The sequence below is a fragment of the Mustela erminea genome, chromosome 3 (genome assembly GCF_009829155.1).
Source record: "Mustela erminea isolate mMusErm1 chromosome 3, mMusErm1.Pri, whole genome shotgun sequence".
NCBI lineage: Eukaryota > Metazoa > Chordata > Mammalia > Carnivora > Mustelidae > Mustela > Mustela erminea.
In genome coordinates, this window is record NC_045616.1 from 24948939 (window position 1) to 24961377 (window position 12439).

Below are 12439 nucleotides of genomic sequence, written 5' to 3' on the forward strand. Positions count from 1 at the left end.
GCACCAAGAATCATAAGATACCTGGGAATAAACCTAACCAAAGAGGTAAATGATCTGTACTCAAGGAAATACAGAACACTCATGAAAGAAGTTGAAGAAGACACAACAAGACAGAAGACCATTCCATGCTCTTGGAGAGGAAGAATAAACATTGTTAAAATTTCTATACTACCTAGAGCAATCTATACTTTTAATGCCATTCCTATCAAAATTCCACCGGTATTCTTCAAAGTGCTGGAGCAAATAATCCAAAAATTTGTATGGAATCAGAAGAGACCCCGAATTGCTAAGGAAATGTTGAAGAACAAAACTAAAGCTGGGGGCATCACATTACCTGATTTCAAGCTTTATTACAAAGCTATGATAACCAAGACAGCATGGTACTGACATAAAAACAGACACATAGACCAGTGGAACAGAGTAGAGAGCCCAGATATGGACCCTCAACTCTATGGTCAATTAATCTTCGACAAAACAGGAAAAAATATGCAGTGCAAAAAAGACAGTCTCTTCAATAAATGGTGCTGGGAAAACTGGACAGCTATAAGTAGAAGTATGAAACTTGACCATTCTCTTACACTGTACACAAAGATAAACTCAAAATGGATAAAAGACCTCAACGTGAGACAGGAATCCATCAGAATTCTAGAGGAGAACATAGGCAGTAATCTCTTCAATATCAGCCACAGCAACTTCTTTCAAGATATGTCTCCAAAGGCAAAGGAAACAAAAGCAAAAATAAACTTTTGGGACTTCATCAAAATCAAAAGCTTCTGCACAGCAAAGGAAACAGTCAACAAAACAAAGAGGCAACCCACGGAATGGGAGAAGATATTTGCAAATGACAATACAGACAAAAGGTTGATATCCAGGATCTATAATGAACTCCTCAAACTCAACACACACGAAACAGGCAAACATATCAAAAAATGGGCAGAAGATATGAACAGACAATTCTCCAATCAAGACATACAAATGGCTATCAGACACATGAAAAAATGTTCATCATCACTAGCCCTCAGGGAGATTCAAATTAAAACCACATTGAGATATCACCTTACACCAGTTAGAATGGCCAAAATTAACAAAGCAGGAAACAACATGTGTTGGAGAGGATGTGGAGAAAGGGGAACCCTCTTCCACTGTTGGTGGGAATGCAAGTTGGTGCAGCCTCTTTGAAGAACAGTGTGAAGATTCCTCAAGAAATTAAAAATAGAACTTCCCATGACCCTGCAATTGCACTCCTGGGTATTTACCCCAAAGATACAGAAGTCGTGAAAAGAAGGGCCATCTGTACCCCAATTTTTATAGCAGCAATGGCCACGGTCGCCAAACTGTGGAAAGAACCAAGATGCCCTTCAATGGACGAATGGTAAGGAAGATGATGTCCATATACACTATGGAGTATTATGCCTCCATCAGAAAGGATGAATACCCAACTTTTGTAGCAACATGGACCGGACTGGAAGAGATTATGCTGAGTGAAATAAGTCAAGCAGAGAGAGTCAATTATCACATGGTTTCATTATTTGTGGAGCATAACAAATATCATGGAGGACAAGGGGTCTTAGAGAGGAGAAGGGAGTTGGGGTAAATTGGAAGGGGAGGTGAATCATGAGAGACTATGGAATCTGAAAAACTACTGAGGGGCTCGAAGTGGTGGGGGGGTGGGAGGTTGGGGTACCAGGTGGTGGGTATTATAGAGGGCACAGATTGCATGGAGCACTGGGTGTGGTAAAAAAATAATGAATACTGTTTTACTGAAAATAAATAAATTAATTTAATTTAAAAATAAAAAAAGAAACATTTTACATTTAACATTTAACATTATCAAAACTTACATAGCAATTTTTTAAAATAAATTTAACTTGATCTCTGCTAAGGGCTCATGACTTCAATAAAGTAGAAAAGCCTCATTTCCTAAGCGAACTGTTTGCGCACAGTGGAGTTACATGGTCAGCACTCAACTGTCACCTAGAAGCATCTATTTGATACACTGTGGGTACCAATGGGAACATTACTAGACATGAGTCTAACTCTTCCGGAAATTTTTCATAATGTCCTTGGTTATTATCTTGCCATAATAAGCTAATAATGGCTTATACTTGTTTGAGTTATTTCAACTCATCCATATAATAATAATAGCACTTTACTTTTAAGGTAACTCGGAGTTTTTCCATTATGTAAGAATCTCAAGTATTCTGTTGTAGCCTTCAAATAAACATGTATCAAAAGTAAGTTAATGTCAAATGTTCATTGATTTTCTAATACTCATTAGTGTTCTTTTCTAAATCACTCCTATCTAGGAATACAAAGCTATGGTCCTATGAACTTTTAAGCACTAATGCTACCGGTCATGTATAACAATGAACTTGCATTTGGGACTAACTGAAAATCCCAACAAATAAATTTCTGAGGGTCGGAGTATATATTCTATGCCAGTTGACAGTATTACTTCAAAGTTAAATTAACCTTATTTGGAAATAAACTTTGCATTTCTACTTTTAACTCTTTACTATGGAGTGTGGCTTCAATAAAAGGGAAGACTCTCAGTTTGGCTGAGGGCTAGGAAAATAAAATGGAACCATGAGTGGAGATAGAGATGAACTTTGTTCTCTTATAATACTTGACTCATGCCAATATATAAATGCAGACTTGAAAAAGCTTATACAAACATTTCCCTAGGTATGTTCTATGAAATTAGTCATAAAAAGAAAAAAAAAAGGATTTGGAAGTACTGGGAAGAAAATCTTCAAGGTAGGACTAAGTCAACGTGGGTACTGCACAGGAGAAGGAAAGAGGTAGAAGTGTCAGAGGTGAAATGGGGAAGAGCCATGTGTTCTCAATAATTACTGTGGGGTGTGTGATACATTTTCCCTTGTCCTTCTCCTTTGTGCCATTTTAAGTAGAAGACATATTGTTGCTAATAGTGACACCTGCATGGGATGATTCCTTTGGGAAAATGGGACTGACTGTGCCACCCTGGTGAATGAGGGATTAACAGAAGAGGTGAAGAAGGAGGAAGTGCTAATGACTGAATCGGGTATTATTTTCGATTCACCCCTACTTTCAGAATTCAGCAAGGCAGTACCACCTTTCACCAAAAAGCTATTGTCCCAACACAAGATAACCCTGGACCAGTTTGAATATCATGTTCATAACATTTATTTTAAAAATGAAATTAAGGGGCACCTGGGTGGCTCAGTCGGTGAAGTGTCTGCCTTCTGCTCAGGTCATGACCCCAGGGTCCTGGGATGGAGCCTGGCATCAGGCTCCCTGCTCAGTGGGGAGCCAGCTTTTCCCTCTCCTTCTGCTGTTGCTCCCCCTGCTGATGCTTTCTCTCTGTGTGTGTGTGTCAAGTAAATAAAATCTTAAAAAAAAAAAAAAGAAAAAACCCAAAACCGACCAACCAACAAACAAAAAACCCTGAACTTAAAAATGGACTTCATTTCTTGGGGAATTAAGCCCACATTGTAACGTTATAATTTATCCAAGACTTAAAATAAGATTCATTTGAACACATTGTTGAAGAAATTCATTAATGATTTAAATGTATGTTGAATTCTAAGCTACATTTCATCCCATTAGGATAACAAATGGATTTCATGCCAAAAGTCCCTCACATATGGAAGGATACATACTTCCCTTCCACACGATTCACTTTATGAGGATTTCACCCCTCCAATAAAATTGTGCCAATGATTGATGATTTTGTGATCTAGCAGGGTACGTGTTCTCTTACCCAACAATGAAAACTGCTTCATTGTTGGCAAAATAAAGTTAAACAGAAAAGTCATGTGACTCACAAGAGAAGGCATCCACTGTTCTTCCAACAACTGAATGTCCTAGTCTACATGGATTCAAATAAGGAAGCTACAATATTCAGTTAACCACCCAAATCCAGATCACCAGCTTAATACACACAGGCATAGGTGGCAAAAGTCATACAGAGGATGGTAGAAAACATGTACAGAAGCATTATCATCTCTCAATTCATTTTTTTGGAAATAAGATTCATCAGGCACAGGGAACAGCTACTGAGAACTAAACAGTATAGAAAGAAATAAGGAACATTCGAAGGACTATCTATTAAAAAAAGACTGTCCTTTTTATGACTCATTTGTACCATGGTTTGGAGAGGTATTTCTTTGGGGAAAGGGAGAAAGAAATGGAGAGCCAATATGAATATATAGTTTGAGTCATATAGACAAGGTATGTGATGGAGAAAGGGTTTAGGAGAGCAAAGAACAGAGAAGAAGCAGAGTCACGCATATGCACAAATGTAACTGACCAGAAGGGGGATTGTTAAGAGTGACCACCATCCAGTTACATGGATAGAAATAGTCGCTCTTCCCATCCTGTGCTTAAGTTCTACACTTAAAACAATCTTTTAACTCTTAATTCAATAATTGGCAGGATACGTGCTGTCTAAAAACGGTCCGGGACTCAGAGGGACAGCTCTTTCTTCTCGGTTTCCCTTTCTCTCAAATGTATCCCAAATGATAAATGTAGAAATCCAAACTACTTTGTCAATGAAGATTACTTCTGTCAACAATTTAAAACAGAAATTCATAGCTTAGGATACATTTTTTGAAAACTCCACAAAACCATTTCATCTTTACCACCTGTAATCAATTTGTTTCCACATTTTATAGGAGAGAATATTGCTATTAATTGTATGACATTTATTATGGTTAACTGCCATGTTTTATGAGTACCAGAGTTCACAGCTACCACAGGGAGGTACAAATAGGAAGAATGACCAAAGTTAAAGGTAAATAATTTATTTCTCCTCCCACAATAGTAAAGGAAATTCTTCAGGGCCTTCTATAGGTTATTTAAAGGTCGACTTCTGTTCCCATTCTTATAAGACTAGATTTTGTGCCAATATACACAGATTTTAAAAAAGACTAGGAGTATTTCCCCAGGTATGTTCTATATAATTTTTCTGTGATATATTAGCAAATGTTCTAGAGATAAATGGACCTTGCTCAACTAAGTTTGCAAGCACTAAATTAAGTTTTGTTTTTGTTTTTGTTTTTGTTTTTACTTCAGAACTTCTCAGAAGATTTGACATGCTCAAACATTTAGTAAATTTCAAAGGCAATACACTGTGTAGAATTTCATGTCTTACTTGATCAGGAAACCACTACAGTGAGTATCCATTCTGTGATATTAGCGTGCTGCAGAACACAGTTGGTAAGTGCCATTCTATTTATTCATGAAACAGATAAAACTTGAACAGGTAAATTTATAACTGCAGACATATACACTTTTTATTTCTAGGATGTCGTGTGTTAGAGATCATGAAACAGAGCAGCTCTACTCTTTTAATCATAACACAGAGATCGTTGGTCTGTGCATGTAGAAATGGAGTTATTCTCTGCAAGTTGATGGAAACTAATGAATGGCAGATACTTTCAACGAAGACTTAACTTTTTGCCTGACAGTTTCTATAGACCAATATGAATAAAGTTCATCAGCCCTTTAATCCACACCTTTTTTAAAAAGGGAAGCTAGGACAGATTTTAGATTATAAGCTCGTGTTGGGGGTCATGATGTAATTTAGAGTGAAGGTTATTTGGAAAAATGCAACACAACCTAGTTTACTGTTCACTGTGAAATTATTCCAATCATAAAATGGGAGTCAAGCATTAAATAAGCCAATCGTCACCTCTAATAGATACAAAATTAGTTAACATACAAAGTATAACCTAAGTGATTTGTAAGGTTTGTCTTCCCATTTAGGGAAACTATTGAAGTATTATTTCCTTAGGTAATACTTAAAAATACAGCCTATAAAATATGTTATCTAGGCAAGCACAATGTATCTTTGTATATGAAGCTTCCACTGAAGTAACTTAGAAGTCTGTGACCTTGGATAAAGTGCTTAACTTCAGATGCATCTCAGAGCCCTTAAAAATAAAAAGTGAAAAATAACAAACACACACACACACAAACACACACGCAGAGTTATTTCAAAGATTAAAGGAGTTAACGTGCATAAAGCCTTTAGGACAAATCTTGGCATGGAGTAAATTTTAAAACTGCTTCAGACATTGTCATCATTCATTATCATTATTACATGCTAAGTCCTATGCTACTTAGTGGGGATGCATACACCAAGAACATGACAGAAGTTCTCTGCTCTGGTGGCTCAGTGGGTTAAAGCCTCTGCCTTCTGCTCAGGTCATGATCCCAGGGTCCTCTCTGCTCAGCAGGGAGCCTGCTGCCCCTCCCCCCCCCACATGCCTCTCTACCTACTTGTGATCTCTATCTGATAAATAAATAAAATCTTAAAAAAAAAAAAAGGAAATTAACAGTTCCCTGGGATCAAGACCTAAATAAGTCCAAGATACAACTGCAAATCTAAAAGCTACTTTTGTAGCAACGTGGATGGGACTGGAAAAGATTATGCTGAGTGAAATAAATCAAGCAGAGAGAGTCAATTATCATATGGTTTCACTTATTTGTGGAGCATAACAAATAGCATGGAGGACAAGGGGAGTTAGAGAGGAGAAGGGAGTTGGGGGAAATTGGAAGGAGAGGTGAACCATGAGAGACTATGGACTCTGTAAAACAATCTGAGGGGTTTGAAGCAGCGGGGGTGGGAGGTTGGGGAAACCAGGTAGTGGGTATTGGAGAGGGCATGGATTGCATGGAACACTGGGTGTGGTGTAAAAACAATGAATACTGTTATGCTGAAAATAAATAAATTAAAAAAAAATAAATTGGGGGGAAAAAACCTCTAAAGAAAACAATGTACTGCTGTCACACATCAGTAGGGGGCCCACTGTATCTAGACTGGCTAAAGGGAACACCTCAGAAGAAACTTTCATGGATATTTAAAGAGCTAACAGGGGCACCTGGGTGACTCAGTGGGTTTAGCATCTGCCTTTGGCTCAGATCCTGATCTTGGGGTCCTGGGATGGAGCCATGTGCCAGGCACCCTGCTTAGCAGGGAATCTGTTGCTCCCACTTCATCTGACCCCGTTCCTCCTTACCTCTTTGCGCTCTCTCTCTCAAATAAATAAAATCTTTTAAAAAAAAATGAAACGAAAGAAAGAAAGAACAAACATAAAGAACGATAGGTGCCAGCCATGCAAAGAATCTGGGAAAGCATATTCCAGGTAGAAGAACAGGACATAGAAGTGCCTTGAAATAGGAAACAATATGGAGAGTCAAGGTCCCAGCAGAAACAAGAGACACAACCAAGCTAGGCTAGCTAATAAGGGAGGAATTAATGAAACAACTGCTGACAAAATTGTGAGCAGGGAATTTCAGCAGCATGGGCCTAATAAGAGAGATACTCTATACACTCCAAGCCAAAAAGATGAGAGAAGGCACATGTTACCAGAACCCAGAAGGAAGGAGACTGTCTTGAGAGGCCTTGACCAATTAAAGACGAGAGCCAGCCAGAGGTGAGTGCACAGGGAGGAAACCAAGCAAGAAATAACCTCTTCCTCAGATCTCCTGCCAAGACACTTTACTAGTTAACCCAGGGACCCCCAAGGCAAGGAAGCCACTGATGTAGTCTATAAAGGGCAGCCTCCCAGGGCAGAGAGCAGGTTGGAGAAAGAACAGAAGAACAATTGGCGCAAAGATAAGCAAGATATCCAGCACTGTGACTTGGATTAGGGTGGGAACAGCAGAGATGGAGAGAAGTGGGCACATTCAAGTTGAAGGTAGAACTGAGAGGACCTTCTTATGGATAGGATGTTTGAGTAACAGGAAAGGTGAACCAAAGCCAATTACTAACCTCCAGCTTGAACCACAGGCTAAATGCTCCTCAGTGGGCCAGACTGGGCAGCAACAGATTTGGGAGGCGAAAGTCAGGGGTTCCATCTTGGTTATGCTAAACTTGAGATGACTCAGAGACATCAGGTGAAGATGGCAAATAAGCAACAAAATCCCTAAGCCCTCACTCAAGAGAAGTGGCTTCACCTTGCAGTAGGGTCATCAAAATGTGTTGGTGGTTGACAGCACACCAGGAGAATTGATGAGATGACCTAGAGAGAGTGTGTGAGTGATAAAAGTTTGTCTCTGATTTACTCAGATCATTCCCACATATTTCAACTGAGTTTAAAACAGAAATACTTACAATGCTTTGTGCCGCAGACACCCTTGGTGGTACAAAAAAAAAACGAGAGACCCCATTTCAGAATAAGTTTTCTAGATGCACAAGGTACAATCCATGGGACAAAAAAAGAAACCAATTATTTTTTTAAAATGCTTATCAAAATATAAAAGTCTGTAATAGAATAGGTTGCTTATTTTTTATGCAGTAGATATCTACAGAGTTGGGTCTTGGAACTATCATAAATTCAAGATAATGATGAGCATAAAGTTATTTTCTAATATCTGTAACTGGAACACGCATATGAAAAATACATTATTTCTGCTAATGACAAAGGCACTGGCATCCCCATCCTATCAGGAGTGGACCTACACTCAAAATGAAGTCAATATGCACTGTTAGTAGGGGACACCCCTTACCCTCAAAGAGGTCACTGTGTTGGTACTGGGAGTGGGGGAGGGTGGAGAAGCTGTGTAAGTTATCAGATCATCGCACTGTGTGGGGAGAACACTGGTGGGGAAGGAGTGCTCGCTGAGTGAAGGGAGACCATGGAGGCTTCAGGAAGTCTTCTCACAAGTGTCTCTCCAGCCTTAATGGTAAGCAAGTGTGTGTCTGACACTGCATACAAAGTAACAAAGACCATGAAAATGCATATGGAACTGGGGACAGAGCAATAAAACACAGCAACGGCAGTTATTCTATGCACTGGCCTTGTTGCATTATTTCTTCTCTCAGAAAGGCAGAGAAATTGCAGGTGTCTCACAGTTGCCATGTCTTCCGCTCTCTCAAACAGCATCCTGACCTGACCAACAGAACCAGAACATAAAGAGTTTTCTGAACGTGCTAATGGCTCGCTGTGGAACTTACTTCATCTAGATCACCGCATGGTTTGGTTCTCTATTGCATCTTGCTACATGTCTGTATCTATATATATCTACAATATCTTGCTATATATTATATATCTTGCTATATTAATATTATAATATTAACATCATATTAATATCTTGCTATATATCTCTATATATATCTGTAATATATATCTATATCTATATATATCTTGCTATATCTATCTCTTGCTTAAGAATGTATTTCTTTGGGGCACCTGGGTGGCTCAGTGGATTAAGCCTCTGCCTTCAGCTTAGGTCCTGATCTCAGGGTCCTGGGATCAAGCCCTGCATTGGGTTCTCTGCTCAGTGGGTAGCCTGCTTCCCCCTCTCTCTCTGCCTGCTGCTCTGCCTACTTGTGATCTCTCTCTGTCAAATAAATAAATAAAATCTTAAAAAAAAAAAAAGAATATGGAGTCTTTACAATATGGATTAGCTAATGTACTCAGCACATTTAGTGAGTCATTACCATGCACCAGTGGCTTGTCCAGGTCCTGTGGAAATAGCTGTGAACAAGAACGCACAGCGGTTATCCACCTTACTTGTAGTAGAGTCTGACAACAAAGTAGAATTCTCTCCTAGGAGTAGAATTTCAAGCAGTGGTAAGTGCTGGGGAAAAAAAGCATGGAGAGAGTGAGAGAGAGGCTGTTTTGTATTGGGCCATAGGGAAGGTCATTGACAAGATCACACTATGCTAAGCAAAATAAGTCAATCAGGAAAAAGACAATTATCATGTGATCTCACTGATAAGTGGAATTTAAGAAACAGGACAGAAGATCTTAGAAGAGAGGAAAAATGAAACAAGATGAAACCAGAGAGGGAGACAAACCACAAGAGACAATTGTAGGAAACGAACTGAGGTTGCTAGAGGGGAGGGAGATGAAGGGATGGGACAACCGGGTGATTGATGGACATTGGGGAGGGTATGTGTTGTAATAAGCACTTTATATAATACCCAGTATTATATAAAACTGATGAATCACAGACCTCTACCCATAAACAAATAATACCTTATATGTTAATTGAATTTAAATTTTAAAAAATAAAAAAATAAAAAAGAATGTATTTGTTGAGATATAGAGGGATGAGAGGACTCCAGGTAACAGGCTGAGAACGGTAACAGATAAGTAAGAAATACGGAGAAAAATGTCCCATGGTACATAAATTAATGCAGTTTGGGATTTTTAGAATGCTGAGTGGCTGTGGTGTAACCACGTAGATGAGTTGAGAAAGCAGCGAAGAATCTCATTCCAAGAAGTCAAGAGTCATGAACGAATAGGAGGGTGTACATTGGGCCAGGGATATGGATTATGTCTCCCAGGAAAATTAAGGCACACATAGCTGTGGGTTGAGTATAGGATGCTAAAAAACACCAAAATGTAGAATTATTATGATCTTGTTATTAACAGTCCAAGTTTTATCTACTATCAATGCAGAGATTTCTGGAAAAGAAGAAAAAAAAGAAGTTGACTTAAGGGGGTTACCATTACTATATTTTGCTTTCAAGTGTGTTTCTGTGTAATAGGATAGCGACTGAAGATCTGAAGTACATTTTATTTATTTATTTATTTATTTTTTTTAAACAGAATGTTTTATTTACTTTAAGTCAGCTGGGGATAATTACCTGTATTTATATGTTAAGACATTTCACCTCATTGAAAAACAAAAAGATAAAATGTTATATTAGAGATCTTTGACTTTCATGTGTTTGCTGCTCTGGGTTGAGAACATGTTCAGCTCTTCCCTGCAAGATGTGTTTCAGTATTACAACTCATCAACAAAAGGTGTATGGCCCAGATTTCCACTTGCCGCCATTGACTTCCGGCCAGAAACAAACTTCTTTGCAGCGTTTACGACATCGGCGTCAGCTACGGAGTCTATCTGCTGAAGGACTGTGGCTGGCGGCGTGTACGATCCCGCACCCAGTGCCTGGGACCCGACTTCATCCAGGAACCCCTCAGAAGACTCCACTGACATTAGGTAGCCAGCTTTCAGCTTGTTCTTGGCAGCTTGGACGTCTGCATTGGAAAGGTTTCCTTGAGCAATCGTTTTTACTTGGCTATAGGCAGCCTTGATAACATCTCCAGCTGCGGCAGCCTGCGAGACGGTGTAAATCCCAAAGAGTCCAGAATCCGAGTAACTGGCGTTAAAAGCGGAAACATCAAATGGCTGGTGAACTCCCTTGGCAACAGCCTGGTACAGAGAGCTGGTGGGATTGCTGCCCCTCTTGACATGTGGTCCAGCACCAAGAACATACTGGAGAACACTAAATGCATTTGCTTCCGCACTTCCTGTGGCAGCACTTTCAGCTACAAGAGCAGCATGAACAAGGCTGTCTCCATTCTGCTCTCGGATTTCACCTCCACGGTACTTGGCCTTTGCACCAGGTAAACCAAGCCCACCCCTCATGTTGAGAAACTGTTCTGCAACTTGCTTTAGAACAGGGTGACTCACACCAAGTCCAACCAAAGCCATTCTCGCACTTGTGAAATGGTTCTGAACAAAGTAATGCAACTCATCTGGTGTCACTTTTCCAATCCTATAATCAGGACAATACAGGGAATTGGCCAAGGCATTTCGGTAAGCTGCAGCATGCAGATTTTCAAGGACATGAGCCTGTGGATTCTGAAAAGCTACAGCTTTGTCAATCCTTAGCTGAGACTGAAGGGCAGCCACTTCCCAACGACGAAATTCTGGTGATGTGGTGACATTGAGCAGGAATTCCATTAGAACATCAACATGGTCCCGCAGGCATTCCACAGTGTAGGCCATGCTTTCCCTGGTTGAAGTCACACTTAATTTACCACCAACTGCTTCGATTCCACGGGTTATCTTGAAAGATGAAGCTCCTTTAGTAGTCAAACTGGATGCAAGACGAAGCAGATGAGAGGTTCCTAAGTTGTTGGAGTCCTCATGTCTGCTGCCGGCTTTAATGAATAAACCGATTCTTGATGCAGGAGCATAGTTTTCCAGAGAAGCAATCACTAAGCCGTTTGGTAATTTGGTAAACTCAAGGTCCTGAGGCTGTGAAGGCACTCCTGCAGGGGCGGCCGTGGCTTTCACTTTGGGAGCAACTTTCAGGGAGTAAAACCTCGAGAGAGACCCGGCTCTGCTTAGCAGCTTCATGGCTCCAGCTCGCTCTAATCCACGGTCACGGCCGGCTGGAAGGAAAGCAAGATCCATTTTATTTTTTTTAATAGGATCATTCCTCACTGTGAAGCCCGACGCAGGGCTTGAACTCGTGACCCTAAGATCAACACCTGACCTGAGATCAAGAGTAGGTGCTTAACCAACTAAGCCACGCAGGCATCCCAGTCTCCAGTCCACTTGAAAATAAACTAATGCCTGATCTGCCATTACAGGACCATAACACATACTCTTAGATAAGGCAAGGAAAATTCCCATGCTTGTCAGCCAAAATTCCATACCAAGGCAGGACATGGATCAAACTGCATTATATCATCAAGTGTTCAGCACT

General features: G+C 40.0%; 1 protein-coding gene across 1 annotated transcript; it reads right to left on the reverse strand.

The window, feature by feature from the left end:
* Positions 1-10533: 10533 nt before the first annotated feature.
* On the reverse strand, positions 10534-12134 carry LOC116585992 (cytochrome b-c1 complex subunit 2, mitochondrial). Its single transcript, XM_032335443.1, has one exon. The coding sequence runs from the start codon at positions 12085-12087 to the stop codon at positions 10726-10728; it is 1362 nt and encodes a 453-aa protein (XP_032191334.1). The 5' UTR covers positions 12088-12134; the 3' UTR covers positions 10534-10725.
* Between the last annotated feature and the right edge of the window lie 305 nt (positions 12135-12439).

Coding starts and splice junctions, on each gene's coding strand:
- LOC116585992 (XM_032335443.1), bottom strand. CDS start 12,087: ATGAAGCTGCTAAGCAGAGCCGGGTCTCTCTCGAGGTTTTACTCCCTG.